The 19,577-nt window shown below is 38.5% G+C and overlaps 1 protein-coding gene across 2 annotated transcripts in view; it reads left to right on the top strand.

Annotated features, from left to right (window-relative positions):
* Positions 1-19,577, top strand: part of BAZ1A (bromodomain adjacent to zinc finger domain, 1A) — a 134,606-nt gene that overhangs the window by 87,488 nt on the left and 27,541 nt on the right. The window contains exons 11-18 of one of the 2 annotated variants that reach the window (XM_011959453.1): positions 5,590-5,685; positions 5,811-6,035; positions 7,531-7,696; positions 8,220-8,333; positions 11,079-11,203; positions 14,974-15,570; positions 16,981-17,144; positions 17,746-17,900. In XM_011959453.1, the coding sequence (XP_011814843.1) occupies positions 5,590-5,685; positions 5,811-6,035; positions 7,531-7,696; positions 8,220-8,333; positions 11,079-11,203; positions 14,974-15,570; positions 16,981-17,144; positions 17,746-17,900 (1,642 nt within the window). The remainder of the gene's footprint in view (positions 1-5,589; positions 5,686-5,810; positions 6,036-7,530; positions 7,697-8,219; positions 8,334-11,078; positions 11,204-14,973; positions 15,571-16,980; positions 17,145-17,745; positions 17,901-19,577) is intronic. The other variant, XM_011959454.1, reaches the window with a different exon arrangement.

Genomic DNA, 19,577 nt, shown 5'->3' with positions numbered 1-19,577 from the left:
GGGAGGTGGAGCTTGCAGTGAGCGGAGATCGAGCCACTGCACTCCAGCCTGGGTGACAGAGCAAGACTCCGTCTCAAAAAAAAAAAAAGTAAACAGTTTGGCCAGCCTGGCCAACATAGTGAAACCCATCTCTACTAAAAATACAAAAACATTAGCCAGGCGTCGTGGCACGTGCCTATATAATCCCAGCTACTTGAGAGGCCAAGGCGGGAGAGTCACTTTAACCCGAGGGGGGGAGGTTGCAGTGAGCTGAAATCGCGCCACTGCACTCCAGCCTGGGGAATTCAGGGAGACTCCGTCTCAAAATAAATAAATAAATAAATAAATGATAAAAAATAAAAATAAAAAAATTAATTTAATTTTTAAAAAATAGTTTGGGCCGGACACAGTGGCTCACATCTGTAATCCCAGCAGTTTGGGAGGCCAAGGTGCCTGGATCAGTTGAGGCCAGAAGTTTGATAGCAGCCTGGCCAACATGGCAAAACCCTGTGTCTACTAAAAATACAAAAATTAGCTCAGTGTGGTGGCAGGTGCCTGTAATCCCAGCTACTTAGGAGGCTGAAGCAGGAGAATCACTTGAACCTGGGAGGTGGAGGTTGCCATTGGCTGAGATCACGATACTGCACTCCAGCCTAGCTGACAGAGGGAGACTACATCTCAAAAAAAAAAAAAGCAAATTAAACCAGGTACTAATTTGTATCTTGTCAAATATCTGAAACCTTTTAGAGAATGGAACACTCAATGTTCACAGGAGTGAGAATTGGTACAATTTCATCAAAGAGCAACTTGGTAACAGCTATCAAAATGTTTAAATGTATTTTATCTACTCTTTGACTTAGCAATTCTACTTCTAGAAATGTACCCTACAGATATTCTGGCAAAAATACGTGAAGATCCACATTTTTAAATGTTGATGGCACCATTGTTTGAAAACGGTAAAAGACCGTTGGTCGTGGTGGCTCATGCCTGTGATCCCAGCACTTTGGAAGGCCAAGGCAGGTGGATCACCTGAGGTCAGGAGTTCTAGACCAGCCTGGCCAACATGGTAAAACCCCGTCTCTACTAAAACTACAAAAATTAGCCAGGTGTGGTGGCAGGCGCCTGTAATCTCAGATACTAGGGGGACCAAGACAGGAGAATCGTTTGAACCCGGGATGCGGAGGTTGCAGTGAGCCAAGATCACGCCATCGCACTCCAGCCTGCGGGGGACAAGAGTGAGACTTCGTCTCAAAAAGAAAGGAAAACGAAAGAAAGAAAATGTTAAAAGACTAACAACCTACATGTCCCTCAATAAGGAACCTGTGAAATTATGAAAAATACATTCAATGGAATACCATGTAGCCATGAAAAAAATGAGTTAGATCTATATGTTCTGACTTGTAAAGATCTCCAATATATATTAAATGAAAAAGGGCACAGTGCAAGATACGGATGGTATGATTCCAGTTGTGTACACAGACACACACATCACATTTGCTAATTATGATTAAGTTTTAATAATATACTGCATATAAATAATACATACTATATATGTTTATGTTCCATGTTATATATTGTTTTGTATATTATATAATTATACCTTAGAACTATGTAGCATAAAATAAATTATAGGTATTATAGTATTTATAATGCAGTATGGGGCCAGGGATGGTAGCTCAGGCCTATAATCCCAGCACTTTGGGAGGATGAGGCAGGAGGCTTAAGGCCAGGAGTTCGAGAGCAGCCTGGGCAACATAGCAAGACTATGTCTTTATAAAAAATATATAATATATATATTTTTTTAAATGTTAGGGAGGAAAAAAATAAGTCTGGCATTTTTCACTGTTTTCTCACTTCCCTATTATTTATTATTGACCACATTTTACATGATGTAAAATAAGTGATGTAAGAGACTACACATTGTTTCATTTAATTCTCATAATACTCTTTTGAGGTAGATACTATTTTCTGCATTTTACGTATAAAGAAACTGAGGCTTAGTTTGAAGAAACATGGCTAATAAGGAATTGATGGGATACAAGCACAAGCAGTCTGATCTAGAGACTTATTACAACTGTGCTATGTTGCTTCATAATATGGTAAAGAAGTTGAAATTTTGAATATTTGTTTCCTCTGGCATTGCCTGTAAAATTATCTGTCTTTGAGAAGATCTAATTTCTTTGGCCCTTGGTCTCCCTGTTTTTATATCAAACCTGAGAGATTTTGACTACCAGTTTTAAAAATCTTATATTTAATACATCAGTTCCTCTCTTTAGTCTTATGAACTAAAAAGCCCTTCAAAGTATGGGAACAAGAGCATCCTCTTTATATAGAATAGTTTTGTGTATTTGTTGGATCATTGTCTAGTGTTAGAATTGTATGCACCTAATTCTAGATTATGATGACAATAAATATATCTGTTGCAGTTAGTCATAAAATACTGGATATAATTTGGCTATATTCTCTTGGTGTGATGTAGCCAAGTGACTATCACTAAGCAAATCCTAGAATGGTATTTACAGTCTCTTAAGAATGCCATATGATCGATAAAGAGTTAAAGAATATATTTTAGCATATTACTTTAACACAATTAAAAATGCATTTCATTGGTTTTTCATTTCCTAAAGGCCTTTTTATAGCCTTTGTCTTAGGAAATTATAACTTTCTATAGATGGTATAGGTTGAATGTGGTGATTGCTGCAGGATGAGAGCCAACACACTTTTACAGTTTGTATCTAGGACTGTTGTTAATTTTGGAGCGCTCATTAATTAAATTTGTTTGGCTTTATATGTAAAATGAACATTGAGGAAATTTTAGATATAGTATTTTTCTGCTACAGAAGAATATGTTTCTGTCGTTTGGCCTAGATTAGGTCTGGTAGGAATGACTTTTGGCATATATGCAAATTTTATAGATAGCTTCTCCTGTGTGGCCCTACGTATGCTTGAAATGCCATGAAATTGTCAATGATTGTAATTAGATATGATCCCAGAGCTGCCTTTTTCCTTTAGTAAGGGACTGTTTTCTAAGGTTAATTTTGTCAGGCTTTGGACTTTGGTAGGAGAGTCATATAGTAGAAGGCTAAAGAACCACAGAAGATTAGCCTAGTGATTTTCAAACTCGAATCCAAGGCACCCTACAAATTGTTCAGAAATTCTTCAGTGCCACTGCAGGAGAGCTGGAGAGATGAAAAGGCAGAATTCTCATCTCCATATCTCACTTTAACAAGAGCATCTTTTATCTCTTTTATATTGAGTTTTCAAGAAAAAAAAAAATTTTTTTTTTTTTTTTTGGAAGAATTTGAAAATGGCTGATCCAGACTCATTCCTTTAAGAAAGATGGGCCAGGCATGGCGGCTCATACCTGTAATCCCAGCACTTTGGGAAGCCAGGGCAGGTGGATCAGTTGAGCTCAGGAATGTGAGACCAGCCTGGGCAATGTGGCAAAACCCTGCCTCTGCAAAAAATACAAAAACTAGGTGGGCATGGTGGCATGCGCCTGTAGTCCCAGCTACTGGGGAGGCCAAGGTGGGAGGATGGCTTGAGCCCAGAAGGCAGAGGTTGTAGTGAGGTGAGATCGCAGCACTGCACTCCAGCCTGGGCGACAGATTCAAACACTGTCTCAAAAAGAAAAAGAAGAATGAGGCTGAGCACGGTGGATCACAAGGTCAGGAGTTCAAGACCAGCCTGGCCAAGATGGTGAAACCCTGTCTCTACTAAAAATACAAAACTTAGCAGAGAATTGCTTAAACCTGGGAGGCAGAGGATGCGGTGAGCCAAGATCACGCCACTGCACTCCAGCCTGGTGACAGAGTGAGACTCCATCTTCAAAAAAAATAAAAATGAACCCCAGATTAAGTGACTTGTCTCAAGGGCACATTACAAGGCACTAGCATAGCTAATACTAGAATATACATTATCTGACTCTTAGTCTGAATCTGTGTACACTGTACTATGATATAACAGAAGGGTTTTTCATAGCTTGACACTGATCAATCTACATATTATAATTAGGAATAACTGGATATACTAATGCTTTACATACATTTATACCAGTAGATTTGTTGTTTAGTTCTGTTTGTAAGCTAAGCACTGTTTTAAAGCTAAAGCAATTTATTTAGAAAATTCAGGGAAATCTTCCTGTTGTTTTGTTCTGTTCTGTTTAGTTTTTGAGACGGAGTCTAACTCTGTCACCCAGGCTGGAGTGCAGTGGCACCATCTCGGCTCACTGCAACCTATGCCTCCCAGGTCCAAGCGATCCTCATGCCTCAGCCTCCCAAGTAGCTGGGGTTACAGACATGTGCCACCAGGTCCAGCTAATTTTTGTATTTTGGAAGAGACGGGGTTTCACCATGTTGGCCACGTTGGTCTCAAACTCCTGACCTCAGGTGATCCGCCCGCCTCGGATTCCCAAAGTGCTGGGATTACAGGCATGAGCCACTGCACCCGGTGCCTGTTGGTTTTTGGATTGGAAATTTTTCTTCTTTTTTTTTTTTTTTGAGACAGAGTCTCAGTCTGTCACCAGACTGCAGTGCAGTGGCATGATCTTGGCTCACTGCACCCTCTGCCTCCCAGGTTCAAATGACTCTCCTGCCTCAGCCTCCCAAGTAGCTGGGACTACAGGCGTGCACCACCACACCCAGCTAATTTTTGTATTTTTGGTAGAGACGGGGTTTCACCATGTTGGCCAGGATGGTCTGGATCTCTTGACCTGGTGATCTGCCCACCTCAGCCTCCCAAAGTACTGAGATTATAGGCATCAGCCACCACACTTGGCCTGTAAAATTTTCAAAATAAAAATGTGAAATTTTGATGAAGATATTTCAATAGTTAAATTACAGTAGTGCCATCTTTTACTTCTTTTAGCTCATTTTCTGTGATGATTTTGTGATGACTGTAACCTATACTTTGTTACGACTTAATCTTAAAATATTCATAAAAGGGATGGGCACCGTGGCTCACGCTTGTAATCCCAGCACTTTGGGAGGCCAAGGCGGGTGGATCACCTGAGGTCAGGAGTTCAAGACCAACAAGGTGAAACCTCGTTCTCTACTAAAAATATAAAAATTAGCCGGGCATGGTGGCAGGTGCCTGTAGTCCCAGCTGCTCAGGAGACTGAGAAAGGAGAATTGCTTGAACCCGGGAGGTGGAGGTTGCAGTGAGTCAAGATCGTGCCACTGCACTCCAGCCTGGGTGACAGAGAAAGACTACGTCTCAAAAAAAAAAAAAAATCATAAAAGATTAGGGTATCTTTAAATGGATTCCAATTTTCAAGGTAGACTTTTCTAAGGTTATATTGAGTGAGGAGATTTGTTCTTAATTCTAAAGTGCATTTTATCTTTTGGGGGGAAGTTTATGTGCGTCTCATTGGTAATTTAGAAATTGTCTTTTCTGTTAAGTTATGAAAATGTCTGTGTAGTGCATAGTTTAGGATTTATAGCTGTAGGTGGTGATGAAGCAGAATGTGAATAATGCTTGTACTTAGTGTTTGTTCTTTTGAGGTTCTGAATGTTAAGGTGTTTGCTGTTTTTTTCACCATTTAAAACGGGCATTATTCCCAAATATTCAAGATTTGATTTGCACTAGAATAAAGTATTTATTTCCTTAAAGATTTAACAGAGGCTTTGGATGAAGATGCAGACCCCACAAAATCTGCACTGTCTGCAGTTGCATCTTTGGCAGCTGCATGGCCACAGTTACACCAGGGTATGTGTGGGTTTTGTTTTTTTGTTTGTTTGGCTTTTTATTTTTAATTTTATAAAGGTACATTTACATTGCTGAGTATTTATTGTTTATGTTCTAAATGACTATTTCATTTTTAACAACTATAGGCTGCAGTTTGAAAAGTTTGGATCTTGATAGCTGCACTCTTTCAGAAATCCTCAGACTGCACATCTTAGCTTCAGGTGCTGATGTAACATCGGCAAATGCAAAGTATAGATATCAAAAACGAGGAGGATTTGATGCTACAGATGATGCTTGTATGGAGCTTCGTCTGAGCAATCCCAGTCTAGTGAAGAAACTGTCAAGCACCTCAGTGTATGATTTGACACCAGGTAAGCTTTGCAAGTTGGAATTTGTACCTGCCCACTTCCTACCCTCTTATGCCCAGAAAACTAAGGAGCTGATGAGAAATTTTATGATAAATCAGTATTAAAAGAGAAAAAGATAAAGCAGACTATTGTTATTATTCATATTAACTTCAATTATTTATGATTGTCTTTTTTATTTGGATTTTCTAATATTTTTAAATGTATGATTAGTCTACTACATCTACTGAGTTTAAAAGGGTGAGAATTAGCTAGAAAATTAGCTTTCTCTTGTATTCATTAGTGTATCAGAAGTTTAAATGGCTGCTAAATCCTGCCATTCACTTGAGTAAGTGTTTGAGGTATGAGAAACAGTATATAAGGTTAAGATGAAGCTATTTTTACTTCCTTTTTTTAAAGAATTACATGTACAAGTAAAGAGTTTAGTATACTTTAGAGAACATACAATAAAGTAGAATACCTTACTTCCTAACATTTGCAGTCTTTATAATTAATGGTGGTTTTTTTGTGCAATCTTTTAGAAATAGTAATTTACCATGGTCTTTTTTTTTAAATTCATGTGATTACAGTTTAGTAGTGATTTGAACTTCAGTTACTCAGCCAAAAAATTAAAACTTGAGGGCCGGGCCCAGTGGCTCATGCCTGTAATCCCAGCACCTTGGGAGGCCAAGGTGGGCAGATCACCTGGGGTCAGGAGTTCGAGACCAGCCTGGCCAACATGGTGAAACACCATCTTTACTAAAAACACAAAAATTAGCTGGGCGTGGTGCTGTGTGCCTGTACTCCCAGCTACTCGGAGGCAGAGGCAGGAGAATCGCTTGAACCCAGGAGGCAGAGGTTGCTGTGAGCCCAGATGGTGCCACCATACTCCAGCCTGGGCGACACAGCAAGACTCCATCTCAAATAAGTAAAAAAAAAACTTGAAAAACAATTCTTTGTAATTACAAAATTTCTCATGTTTATTTAACTACTAGTATACAAGATAGACATTTGAAGTGCCTCATATATCAATAGCTGTTAAACTGGATTCAAAGTTGCCTTTTTTGTTTGTTTGTTTTTTGAGACAGAGTCTCACTCAGTCACCCAGGCTGGAGTGCAGTGGTGCGATCTTGGCTCACCGCAATCTCCACCTCCCAGGTTCAAGCGATTCTGCAGCCTCAGCCTCCCAAGTAGCTGGAACTACAGGCACATGCCACCGCATGCAGCTATTTTTGTATTTTTAGTAGAGATGGGATTTCACCATGTTGGCCAGGCTGGTCTCGAACTCCTGACCTCAGGTGATCTGCCTGCCTCAGCCTCCCAAAGTGCTGGGATTACAGGTGTGAGCCACTGCACCTGGCCCATAGTTGCTTTTTTCTGAAGACATGTCATTGACATGTTTGAGAGACTACTCCCTATTCTTTATTAGGCATTTTCATATTGAGCCACAAATTTTAAAAGTTCAAACACAATTCATTTGTTGTGATTGATAAATACAGAAGTATTTACCAATTTTTGACAGGAGAAAAAATGAAGATACTCCATGCTCTCTGTGGAAAGCTACTGACCCTAGTTTCGACTAGGGATTTTATTGAAGATTATGTTGATATATTACGACAGGCAAAGCAGGAGTTCCGGGAATTAAAAGCAGAACAACATCGAAAAGAGAGGGAAGAAGCAGCTGCCAGGTAAGAAAGAATTGTAATAGTTGTGTTAATGAAACTGTTTATTTCTTTGCATTTAAAACCATATTTCACATGGTGCTATAATGTGGAATTGATTATACTGATGTTTGATGGCTTTACTAAGAGCTTGTGAATGAGGCCAGGCGTGGTGGCTCACGCTTGCAATCCCAGCACTTTGGGAGGGCGGATTTGGGAGGTCAGGAGTTCGAGACTAGCCTGGCCAACATAGCCAAACCCCGTCTCTACTAAAAATACAAAAATTAACTGGGTGTGGTGGTGCATGCCTATAATTTCAGCTACTCGGGAGGTTGAGGCACAAGAATCACTTGATCCTAGGAAGCAGGATCAGCCTGGGCAGCAGAGTGAAACTGTCTCAAAGAAAAAAAAAAAGCTTATGAATGATTACTACATTATAGTTTTATAATAATGTTTGGAGTACTTTCCATGATTTGATTAAAGACAAGATGCTAAAAGTGAAAAGTATATGTGCATCAGATAGACTACCATATTTCATTTTAACTTTTAGAATTCGTAAAAGGAAGGAAGAAAAACTTAAGGAGCAAGAACAAAAAATGAAAGAGAAACAAGAAAAACTGAAAGAAGATGAGCAAAGAAATTCAACGGCAGATACATCTATTGGGTATGGTGTGAATCACACTGTTCACCTGCTTTACTATATATAAAGAATAAAAACCAGACATGTTAAACTCTAAAAATGCTCTCAGATTTTTAGAAAAGTTGTCTTTTATTATAGGTACATGATAACTTCCCAGAAAAACACTCAATAGGCTATTTTTAACCAATAATATATTTCTCTCTCCCTTCCACCAGTATCACAGGTATATACTGTATTTCATAGTTATTCTGCACTATATAGAAGAACAGGCTTGAGATTGGATGTTTTTTGGTAGATGATATAGGGAGAAGATGACTGCACCTTAAGTAATTTAGAGATACCCAAGTATTTTATTGCATTTTAGAATATTTGAGATAGAACTGTCTATGAAAACAAGTAGGAATGTGACAGAAATCATCTTTTTTCTTTTTTAAAGAAATCTGCAAAGGAAAGTTCTGAAAAAAACTCAATACTCCAAAATTAGTATATTGACTTTGACTTTTTAATACTTGTTTGTAAAAATACCCATTAATAAGCCTTAAGATCTTAGGTCACAAACTCGCAATAGAAGAAAATATTTGTAAATCATATATCTGATAAGGGACTTGTATCCAGAATATAAAAGAATTCTTACAACTCAACAATAAAAAATTGAAAGATTCAGAATAGGGAGTTAATTTTTTAAATGTCAAAAAATAAGAAATAATAAAAAGAAAAAACAGTTTTTTAAAACAACCCAATTAAAAAGTGAGCAATGGATTTGAATAGATATTTCTCCAAAGAAGATATGCAATAAGTATGTGAGAAGATGCTCAACATCATTAATCATCAGGGAAATGTACATCAAAACCACAGTAAGATAACACTTCACACCCAGTAGGCTGGCTATAATCAAATTGACAAACAATAACAAGTTTTGATGAGGAGTTGAGAAATCAGGACTCTCATACATTGCTTGTGGGAATGTAAATGATGCAGTTACTTTGGAAAACAGTTTGACAGTTCTTCAAACAATTAAACCATTTGTTACTGTATGACCCAGCAATTGCACTCCTAGATATATTCCTGAGAGAATTAAAAGCATACCTTCACCCAAAAATGTATACACAAATGTTCATAGCAGCATTATCTTAATAGCCAGAAGTGATAACAACCCAAATGTCCATCAGTTGATGAATGGATAGACAAATGGTATATCTCTTCCATGGTATGTCCTTAAAGGAGAATATTATTCAACAATAAAAAGGAATGGAGTTCTAATGCAGGCTATAATGTGGATGAACTTTGAAAATGTATGCTAAAGAATCTAGTTATGGCTGGGTGCGCTGGCTCACGCCTGTAATCCCAGCACTTTGGGAGGCTGAGGTGGGCGGATCACCTGAGGTCAGGAGTTTGAGACCAACCTGGCCAACATGGTGAAACCCTGTCTCTACTAAAAATACAAAAAATTAGCCAGGCGTGGTGGCACACACCTGTACAGGCAGGAGAATTGCTTGAGCCCTGGAGGTAGAGGTTGCAGTGAGCCGAGATTGTGCTCCAGCCTGGGCAGCAGAGTGAGATTCTATCTCAAAAAAAAGCAGCTAGTGACAAAACACTATATGTTGTATGACTCCATTTACACGAAATGTCCAGAATAAGCACATCAGTAGAGAGTAGATGTATGGTTGCCAGGGGCAGCAAGAAAGAGGAAATGGGAAATGACTACTAATGGATATGGCGTTTCCTTTTGGTATGATGAAAGTATTCTGGAATTGACAGTGGTAATGATTGTGTAACCTTGTGAATACACTAAAGACCACTAAATTGTACACTTTAAAATGGTGATTGTTATGGTGTGTAAGCTCAGTTTTTTAAAAAAGAAAAGTAACATTGTATGACTTTCACGTCTTCATATTTTTTAAATATTCATTCAGCCCCACTCATTTACATTATCCCTGGCTCTCCTTGTATTAGAGCTTGCAAAACCCAACTTTGGATTTAGAACATAATGGCGTAAGGTTCATATAATTTTAGTTTTAATTTGGATAACATAATGAATTAAACAGCTATACTGTGTTCATTCTGCCTGTTTACTATTTCTGAATTTCTCTCTTCCACTATTTGTCATCTTCTCTCTTCCTACTCTAAGCCACCATCACCGCCTAGCCAGCCACCTAGACCACTACTGATCTGTTAGTATTATTACTGGCCCCTCATCTACTTTCTTTCCCAGGTAATTTTTCACACAGTGGCTACAGTACTTTCTGATACCATTTCCCTTTCTAAATTCTTCTGGTTTTTTTCCTATTGCTTTTTGGATAAGGCCTTACAAGGCCCAGCCTAATCTCACCCTGCCTTTTTCTCTCATCTACCTCTTGGATTACTGCTTTCTCCGTTACACTTTTCTCAAAATTATAAGCTCCTCCTGTTTCTCTTGAGCTCTGTTCCATTGTGTATGTTATTCCTCTGTAGCACACACTCCTCCCCATCTCCCTGGTCTCAAATTGTAAAATGTCACTTCTTCAAGCCAGCCTTTTTGATCCCTAAGAGTCAGTTTCATTCTCCTTGAAATGTTTTCATAATACCTTGAACTGCTCTTGTTTTAGTACTTATTACATATTTTTTAAATGATTTGTGTAATTATCTGTTTTCTCTGCAAGACCATAAACTGTGTCATGTTGTTCACTGCTTCCTAAGCCTATGCCTGGGACTTCATAAGCAAGCAATAAATATTTCACAAATGGAATTATATATTCATTAGTAAATGTCATCCTTGTTTTTATACTTAAGGGAGGAAGAAAGGGAAGATTTTGATACTAGCACTGAGAGCAAAGACACAGAGCAAAAGGAATTAGATCAAGATATGGTCACTGAAGATGAAGATGACCCAGGATCACATAAAAGAGGCAGAAGGGGTAATACTGAAATTTCTTAAGAGCATTCTTGTTTGTTTGTTTTTAACTGATAAAGCACTTTATTAATTCAGCTCCTCTGAAATATATTGATTGCTTTCGTTTGTGATTCCAGGCTGTTTGTGTTTTTTTTTTTTTTTTTTTTTGAGACGGAGTCTCGCTCTGTCACCCAGGCTGGAGTGCAGTGGCGCAATCTCGGCTCACTGCAAGCTCTGCCTCCCGGGTTTACGCCATTCTTGTGTTTGTTTTTTTAAATGCCCACCTCATAGCTGTGATGAGTTGAAAAATGTGTTATGAAGTCCTATTAGTACATTTATGATTGGGTCATTATTTACACATCATCTATACTTTAGAAAAAAAGAGATAATATTCCTATGTCTTTAATAGGACAGTTTCTCATAACTTTAACTTTTGGTTAGTCAGCAAGTTTTGTTGAATTTTTACATTTACTACTTTATTTGGGCCAAATAGAAATTTGCGTTCTATAATGTACTCATTCAGCATGCATTGGATGCCTCCTGTATACCAGAGATATAAAGACCAATAATGCTCATAATTTGTATCATATTGATGAAAGTGGAACTCTCTCCTACCTTAAAATTATTTCATAAATTGCTAGATCAAAGCGAATACATCTTTTAAAAGCTCTTAATACAAATTTCTTTTGAGGATCCTTAACCAACCTTATTTAATGACTATCAAAAGAAATCCTTAAGTTAATTCTGTGCCTGTAATTTCAATGGGGTCTTTTTTCTGTATTTTTTTCTAAATGGTTACTCTAAGTAGATGGAAAATTTCCTGTATCATGGAAGCTGTATTGTCTGATTACAATGCAATTGATTTCAAAATCTAAAGCAAACCTAATATGATTCGAGCTTTAAAACAGACTTCTAAATATTGGGTCAAAAGAGAAACTATAATGGAAACTAAAAAATATTTAAAACGAATCAAACTAAAGATTATTGAATATTAACACTTGTTGAATACAGCCCTCTACTTAGGGGAGAATGTATAGCTTTAATACATATTAGAAAAGAAGAAACACAAACTGAGCTAGACATTTATTTAAGAAGATGGTGGGGGAAAAAGAATAATCCCCCCAAGTCTGAAGGAAATAATACATTAGAGTAGAAATTAATAGAAAATAAAAATATAGTAGGGCCAGGTGCAGTGGCTCACGTCTGTAATCCCAGCACTCTGGGAGGCTGGATTACTTAAGCCCAGGAGTTCAAAAAAAATACGGCCTTGGCAACATAGTGAAACTCCATCACTACAAAAAGTACCCAAAAAGCAAGCTGGGCATGGTGGCATGCACCTGTAGTCCCAGCTACTCAGTAGGTTAAGGTGGGAGGGTCACGTGAGCCTGGGAGATCAAGGCTGCAGTGAGCCCTGATTATGCCACTGCACTCCAGCCTGGGCAACAGAGGAAGACCCTTTCTTAAAAAAATAAAATAAAAATATAGTAAAGAACAACAACAAATCCAAAAGTGCGTTCTTCTGAGAAAGACACAAACTAGACAAACCTTTGTTGAAACTGATTTTTATAAAGATGGTGATCATAATAAAGTTAGAACTGAAAGGGGAGCAACATTAACTATGGATAGAGTAGAAACTTAAGGAGATAACACACAATTTTTTGATGCATTTGAGAATGTATGCAAAAATAAAATCCTAGAAAAATACAAATTATCAAAATGGATTTATGAAGAAATTTGTTAATGTAGATGGTCTTAAATGATTAAAGAACTTGAATCAGTACTAAAATCTTTCTGCAGAGAAAACATCAGTCCTAGACAACTTTATAGGTGGATTCTGCCAAATTTTTTTAAAAAGCAGATAATTCCAGTCTTACACAAACTCTTTCAAGCAAAAGAAATAGAATGAAAAAATACTTCCCAACTATCAAAGCAATTTGACAGCAACTGAAACAACAGAGAAATTTAATTCCAACATATTGTCAAAGTCAAGGCAGATTATCAGGGGTCCAAGCTCTTTCTATCTTGTTGGTATACTGCCATCCTTAGGGTTTTGCTGCCATTCTCATGTTCCAAAATGATTTATCACCATGTCTGCATTCTAGCTAGTTGGAAGTGGGAAGGAGGAAAGGGAAGCACAGTCCAGAGGGTACACACAATGCTTCTGATCCCATCTCTTTGAACAAAAGTTTTTCGTTTGGTTGTGCCTACTCTGGGAAATGTTGTCCTTCTTTTGGGTTGCTAAGTGCCCAGCTGAAAACTAGTGGTTCTGTTACCTTCAACCAGTGGTTAGTAAATAACAGTTTATATGCCAAATCTGGCCGGCCTCATTTTTTTTGTTGTTGTTTTTTGAGGTGGAGTCTCGCTCTGTCACCCACGCTGGGGTGCAGTGGCGCCATCTCGGCTCACTGCAACCTCCACCTTCTGGGTTCAAGCGATTCTCCTGCCTCAGCCTCCCGAGTAGCTGGGATTACAGGTGCACGTCACCACATCTGGTTGATTTTTGTATTTTTAGTAGTGATGTGTTTTGTCATGTTGGCCAGGCTGGTTTCAAACTCCTGCCCTCAAGTGATCCAGCCACCTCGGCCTCCCAAAGTGTTGGGATTACAGATGTGAGCCACTGTGCCCTGCCCTGCCCTGTTTTTGTATAACTCATAAGCTAAAAAGGAATTTTTCCCCTTTTTTGGAGACAGAGTCTCACTCTGTCCCCCAGGCTGGAGTATAGTGGCATGATCTTGGCTCACTGCAACCTCCACCTCCTGGGTTCAAGCGATTCTCATGCCTCAGCCCCCTGAGTAGCTGGGATTACAAGTGCTTGCTACCACGCCCAGCTAATTTCTGTATTTTTAGTAGAGATGGGATTTCACCATGTTGGCCAGGCTGGTCAAGAACTCCTGATGTCAGGTGATCCACCCACCTTGGCCTCCCAAAGTTCTGGGATTTACAGGCGTGAGCCACTGCGTTGGCTGGATTTTTACAATTTAAATGACTGGAAAAAAGAAGAATGATACTTTGTGATAAGTGAAAATTATATGAAATTCAGATTTCACTGTCCATAAATAGTTATATTGAACCACAGCCATGCTGATTGTCTGCATGTTGCCTGTGACTGCTTTTGGGCCACAACAGTGGAATTGAATAGCTGTGAAGACCAAAAGATCCACAAAGACAAATATTTATAAGCTGGTCTTCTCCAGAAGTAATTTGCTGTTATTCCTCCCTTAGAGGAATAATATACTCTACTACACTCTCCAGTATGGAAATTACAGATTTTGTATGCCCCTTTAGATTTAAGTATATTGATTTCTTAATAACATAGAGTATTAGTCTGCCTGGGCTGCCATAACGAAATACCACAGACTGGGGTGCCTTAAACAACAGAAGTTTCAGAAATTTGTTTTCTCACAGTTCTGGAGTCTGGAAGTCCAACATCAAGCAGGGTTAGTGTCTGAAGAGGCTTTTTCTTGGCTTGCAGACAGTGCCTTCTTGCTATATCCTTACATGGCTTTTTCTCTGTGCGTGTCAGAGAACAAGATCTCTCGTGTCTCTTGTTCTTTTAAGAACACCAATCATGTTGGATTAGGGCCCCACCTTTATGACCTTAATTACCTCCTTAAAGGTTCTGTCTCCAAATACAGTCACATTGGAGGTTAGGGCTTCAACAAATGTACTTGGGTTGTGGAGAGGGGACACAGTTTAGTCTGTAACACCTAATAACTTGGGGTAACTTTGTATCTCATATTTTTCTAATGGAAACTTGAAATATGATGATGATGAAACATTTTATTTTAACTACAGGGAAAAGAGGACAAAATGGATTTAAAGAATTTACAAGGCAAGAAGAGATCAACTGTGTGACAAGAGAGCCTCTTACTGCTGAAGAGGATGAAGCATTAAAACAGGAACACCAACGAAAAGAGAAAGTGCTCTTGGAAAAAATCCAAAGTGCCATAGCCTGTACCAATATCTTTCCCTTGGGTCGTGACCGCATGTATAGACGATACTGGATTTTCCCTTCTATTCCTGGACTCTTTATTGAAGAGGATTATTCTGGTCTTACTGAAGACATGCTGTTGCCTAGACCTTCATCATTTCAGAATAATGTACAGTCTCAAGATCCTCAGGTATCCACTAAAACTGGAGAGCCTTTGATGTCTGAATCTACCTCCAACATTGACCAAGGTCCATGTGACCATTCTGTGCAGCTGCCAAAACCAGTGCATAAGCCAAATCGGTGGTGCTTTTACAGTTCTTGTGAACAGCTAGACCAGCTTATTGAAGCTCTTAATTCTAGAGGACATAGAGAAAGTGCCTTAAAAGAAACTTTGTTACAAGAGAAAAGCAGAATATGTGCACAGCTAGCCCGTTTTTCTGAAGAGAAATTTCATTTTTCAGGTAAATTTTCAATGAAAATTGTTTTTACTGTTTTTTCCTCCCCCTAATCTCTGGTCATTCAGGATTAAGCATTTTTTCAAGCTATTAGATATACATTTACAGCACCTTATCTTTGATTTAGGCTATCCTTTTAGTTTGCAAGTTAGAGTTTGGGAATGTGTTTCTTTATAGAAACAAGATTCTCTAAATTCCACTGGGTTCTATTTGAATTATGAGGAACACATCTATGGTATAACAAAATACATATTCTCCCTGATCTCCTTATTCCTTGGTCAGTAGACTCTGAAATCCAAGAGACTCTAAGGCTGCCATCAGTTTTGGACAGATTATGGTGAGTGAGGTTACTCATTAAGGGTTTTGGCTGAGAGTCCAGGGAGAAGGTCCACTAATGGTCACTTCTTTGGAGCCTGGCTGCAAGGGCAGGTCGAATAGCAGCATTTCCTGCTTGATGGTTTGTCCACTGATGACAAATAAGAAAAAGCAGTAAGGCATTTTTAGATGTGAGTTTTTATATTAATAAATGGGATTCTCTAGGTAAAGAATTGCTTACTTGTTTCCTGTGGGGGAGAAAATAGAGCTAAAAACATTTTAAATTAAATCAAAATTTAAAAAACAATTGCTTAAATTTAGGGGCATGTTACCATGACCACTTCAGTTTTTTTCAGGATTAAAAACTATAGATCACAATTCTTGGGGTTTTTTGTTTGTTTGTTTTGAGACAGAATTTTGTTTTTGTTGCCCAGGCTGTTGGGCTCACTGCAATCTCTGCCTGCTGGGTTCAAGTGTGTTCTCCTGTCTCAGCCTCCCAAGTAGCTGGGATAACAGACGCCTGCCACCACGCCCAGCAAATTTTTTGTATTTTTAGTAGAGATGAGGTTTCACCATGTTGGCCAGGCTGGTCTCGAACTCCTAACCTCACAGGTGATCCACCCGCCTTGGTCTCCCAAAGTGCTGGAATTACAGGCATGAGCCACTGCACCTGGCCAATGTTGAGCATCTTTTCATGTGCTCATTGGCCATTTGTATATCTTCCTTAAATATCTATTCAGATCCTTTGCCCATTTTTAAATTGGGTTATCTTTTTATTGTGCTGTAAGAGTTCTTTATATATTCTGGACACAAGGGCTTTAGTTATTTATTTAGAGACAGAGTCTCGCTCTGTTGCCCAGGCTGGATTGCAGTGGCATATCATAGTTCACTGCAGACTCAAACTCCTGGGCTCAAGCAATCCTGCCTCAGCCTCCTGAGTAGCTGTACAAGGGCTTTATAAGATAAATGATATTCATTCATTTGTGGCACTTGAGGATTTACAAAGCACTTTTATATCCATTATTTCAAGATCATAACAGCCACATGGAGTAATTATAGTTTTTAATAAGAAAATCATAATAAAATTATTTACTATTTCAGACAAACCTCAGCCTGATAGCAAACCAACATATAGTCGGGGAAGATCTTCCAATGCATATGATCCATCTCAAATGTGTGCAGAAAAGCAACTTGAACTAAGGCTGAGAGATTTTCTTTTAGATATTGAAGATAGAATCTACCAAGGAACATTAGGAGCAATTAAGGTTTGTACTTGTTCCCATTTTTAGTTTGTCTAATCTACTTGGTCCAGAATTTTGGTCATATTTGTTAATTATATGGCATAGACAAGGCATATGTGTTTTGAATAAACTCCAGAGAATGATAAATTTTTTATGAAAACTTAAGTTTATTCCCCTGCATCAAAATATTTTTTCTGATATTTTCATTAGATGTTGAAATGTGTAAGGATATTTTCTTCTTCCTTGACTAGCCCCTGCCTTCTCCGCTGAGTCTGGTTGATTGGTTTGTTTCTTTGTCTACCTTTTAAAAATCTGTAATTCGTGGCTTATAATGTATTCTGTTCATGCCTTGGCCATCATCTATCACTTTTTTGCTGCTATCAAGTGACCAATCTTAGAACTGTTTATGATTTATTTATACAGAAAGTAAGGTAGTATGGTTTTCATCTGTGAAGAATATGAATTCCAGTTTGGCCACTTAGTAACCTTATTTTTAGATACCTTTTTGATTCATAATCATTTCTAAAATATCCATGAATTGATTTTATATGTATATTGAACTTCATACCTCTTAGAAACAATATATTCCATTTTCCATGGTTAGTAAGTTTGAATTTTGTTACAGGTTACAGATCGATATATCTGGAGATCAGCATTAGAAAGTGGACGGTATGAGCTGTTAAGTGAGGAAAACAAGGAAAATGGGATAATTAAAACTGTGAATGAAGACGTAGAAGAGATGGAAATTGATGAACAAACAAAGGTCATAGTAAAGGACAGGTACAAAAGGATTTTTCTAAAGTAACCATTGCTTTTCCTTGCCATTTTAAGGTTTTTGTTTTGTTTTGTTTTGTTTTTAAGTAAATTATGTTGCTTTTTCTTATCTTAAAAACTTGTCATGAGGACCTTGATATTTGTAACCACTGGAATGATCATTTTCTAAACCTCAGGATCTCTGTTACTCCACTCTGTACTATTGCAACCAAAAGACAATTCATTCAAATAATGATAATTTCTCAAAAGTTTCTTTTTTTTAATCTTTGAACTTAAGGTTTTATTAATTTCGGAAAGTAATTATACTATTCTTCTTTTCTATAGGAAAACTTAGTAAATTAGTAAATTCTGGTAGACTTGAGTATTATTTGAGCCAGGCAAGATGGCTTGGGCCTGTAGTCTCAGCTACTCAGGAGGCTGAAGCAGGAGGATCACTTGAGGCCAGGAGTTGGAGACCAGCCTGGGCAACATAGTGAGACCCTGTCTCTTTTTTTTTTTTAATTAGCTGGGCATGGTGGCATGCACTTGGTTTTTGTTGTTGTTGTTGTTTTTTGAGACAGAGTCTTGCTCTGTTGCCAGGCTGGAGTAAAGCATAATCTCAGCTCACTGCAACCTCCTACTCCTTGGTTCAAGCAATTCTTCTGCCTCAGCCTCCCAAGTAGCTGGAATTACAGGCACGTGCCACCATGCCCAGCTAATTTTTGTATTTTTAGTAGAGACAGGGTTTTACCACGTTGGCCAGGATGATCTTGATCTCCTGACCTCGTGATCCACCCACCTCGGCCTCCCAAAGTGCTGGGATTATAGGCCTGAGCCACCACGCCTGATCAGCATGCACTTGTAGTCCCATCTATTCCATTGTTGTACCCTAGGACTTCAAAGCTGCAGTGAGCTAATAATGATTGTGCCACTGCACTCCAGCCTGAGCAACAATGAGACCTCATCTCTAAATAAGTATATATATGTATTAAATATTATTACTAATCAGAATCTATATCTTATATCTGTAGATACTTTTATTTTTTTCAAGATTATTCTGGATATTATATGCCTTTAAGCAGTTTGTCATCTAGAAGGGAACAATGGAGAAACATGAGGCTAGCATTATATTTACTAGAACAGGGTTCTGACAGAAGGTTATACCCAGTGCAAATGAAGTACATGGGCAGGCTACTTGTGTTAGTGGAACATGGGAGACAGTAAAGGAAGTGCAAGAGGAAGTGACTGCAAAGCTGAGCCCTAAAGTTGAGAAAAACAGGACACTGGGAAGAAAAACCAGGCTTTGAGTGAATGAGTTTGCACTTTAAAATGATCATTTTCGGCCAGGTGCAGTGGTTCACACCTGTAATCCTAGCACTATGGGAGGCCAAGGCGGGTGAATCATGAGGTCAGGCATTCGAGACCAGCCTGGCCAACATAGTGAAACCCCGTCTCTACTAAAAATACAAAAAATTAGCCGGGCATCGTGGTGGGCGCCTGTAATCCCAGCTACTCAGGAGACTGAGGCAGGAGAATGGTGTGAACCCGGGGGGGCAGAGCTTGCAGTGAGCTGAGATCATGCCACTGCACTCCAGCCTGGGCAACAGTGTGACACTCTGTCTCAAAAAACAAAACAAAACCAAGAGAAATAAAATAACCGAGAGGTATTAGAATAATAGGGCCCAATGAGGGAGACTATTGAAA

Source organism: Colobus angolensis, unplaced genomic scaffold, assembly GCF_000951035.1.
Source record: "Colobus angolensis palliatus isolate OR3802 unplaced genomic scaffold, Cang.pa_1.0 Scaffold494, whole genome shotgun sequence".
NCBI lineage: Eukaryota > Metazoa > Chordata > Mammalia > Primates > Cercopithecidae > Colobus > Colobus angolensis.
The sequence above is the reverse complement of the archived record's forward strand: the minus strand, read 5'-3'. Positions and strand labels throughout refer to the sequence as shown.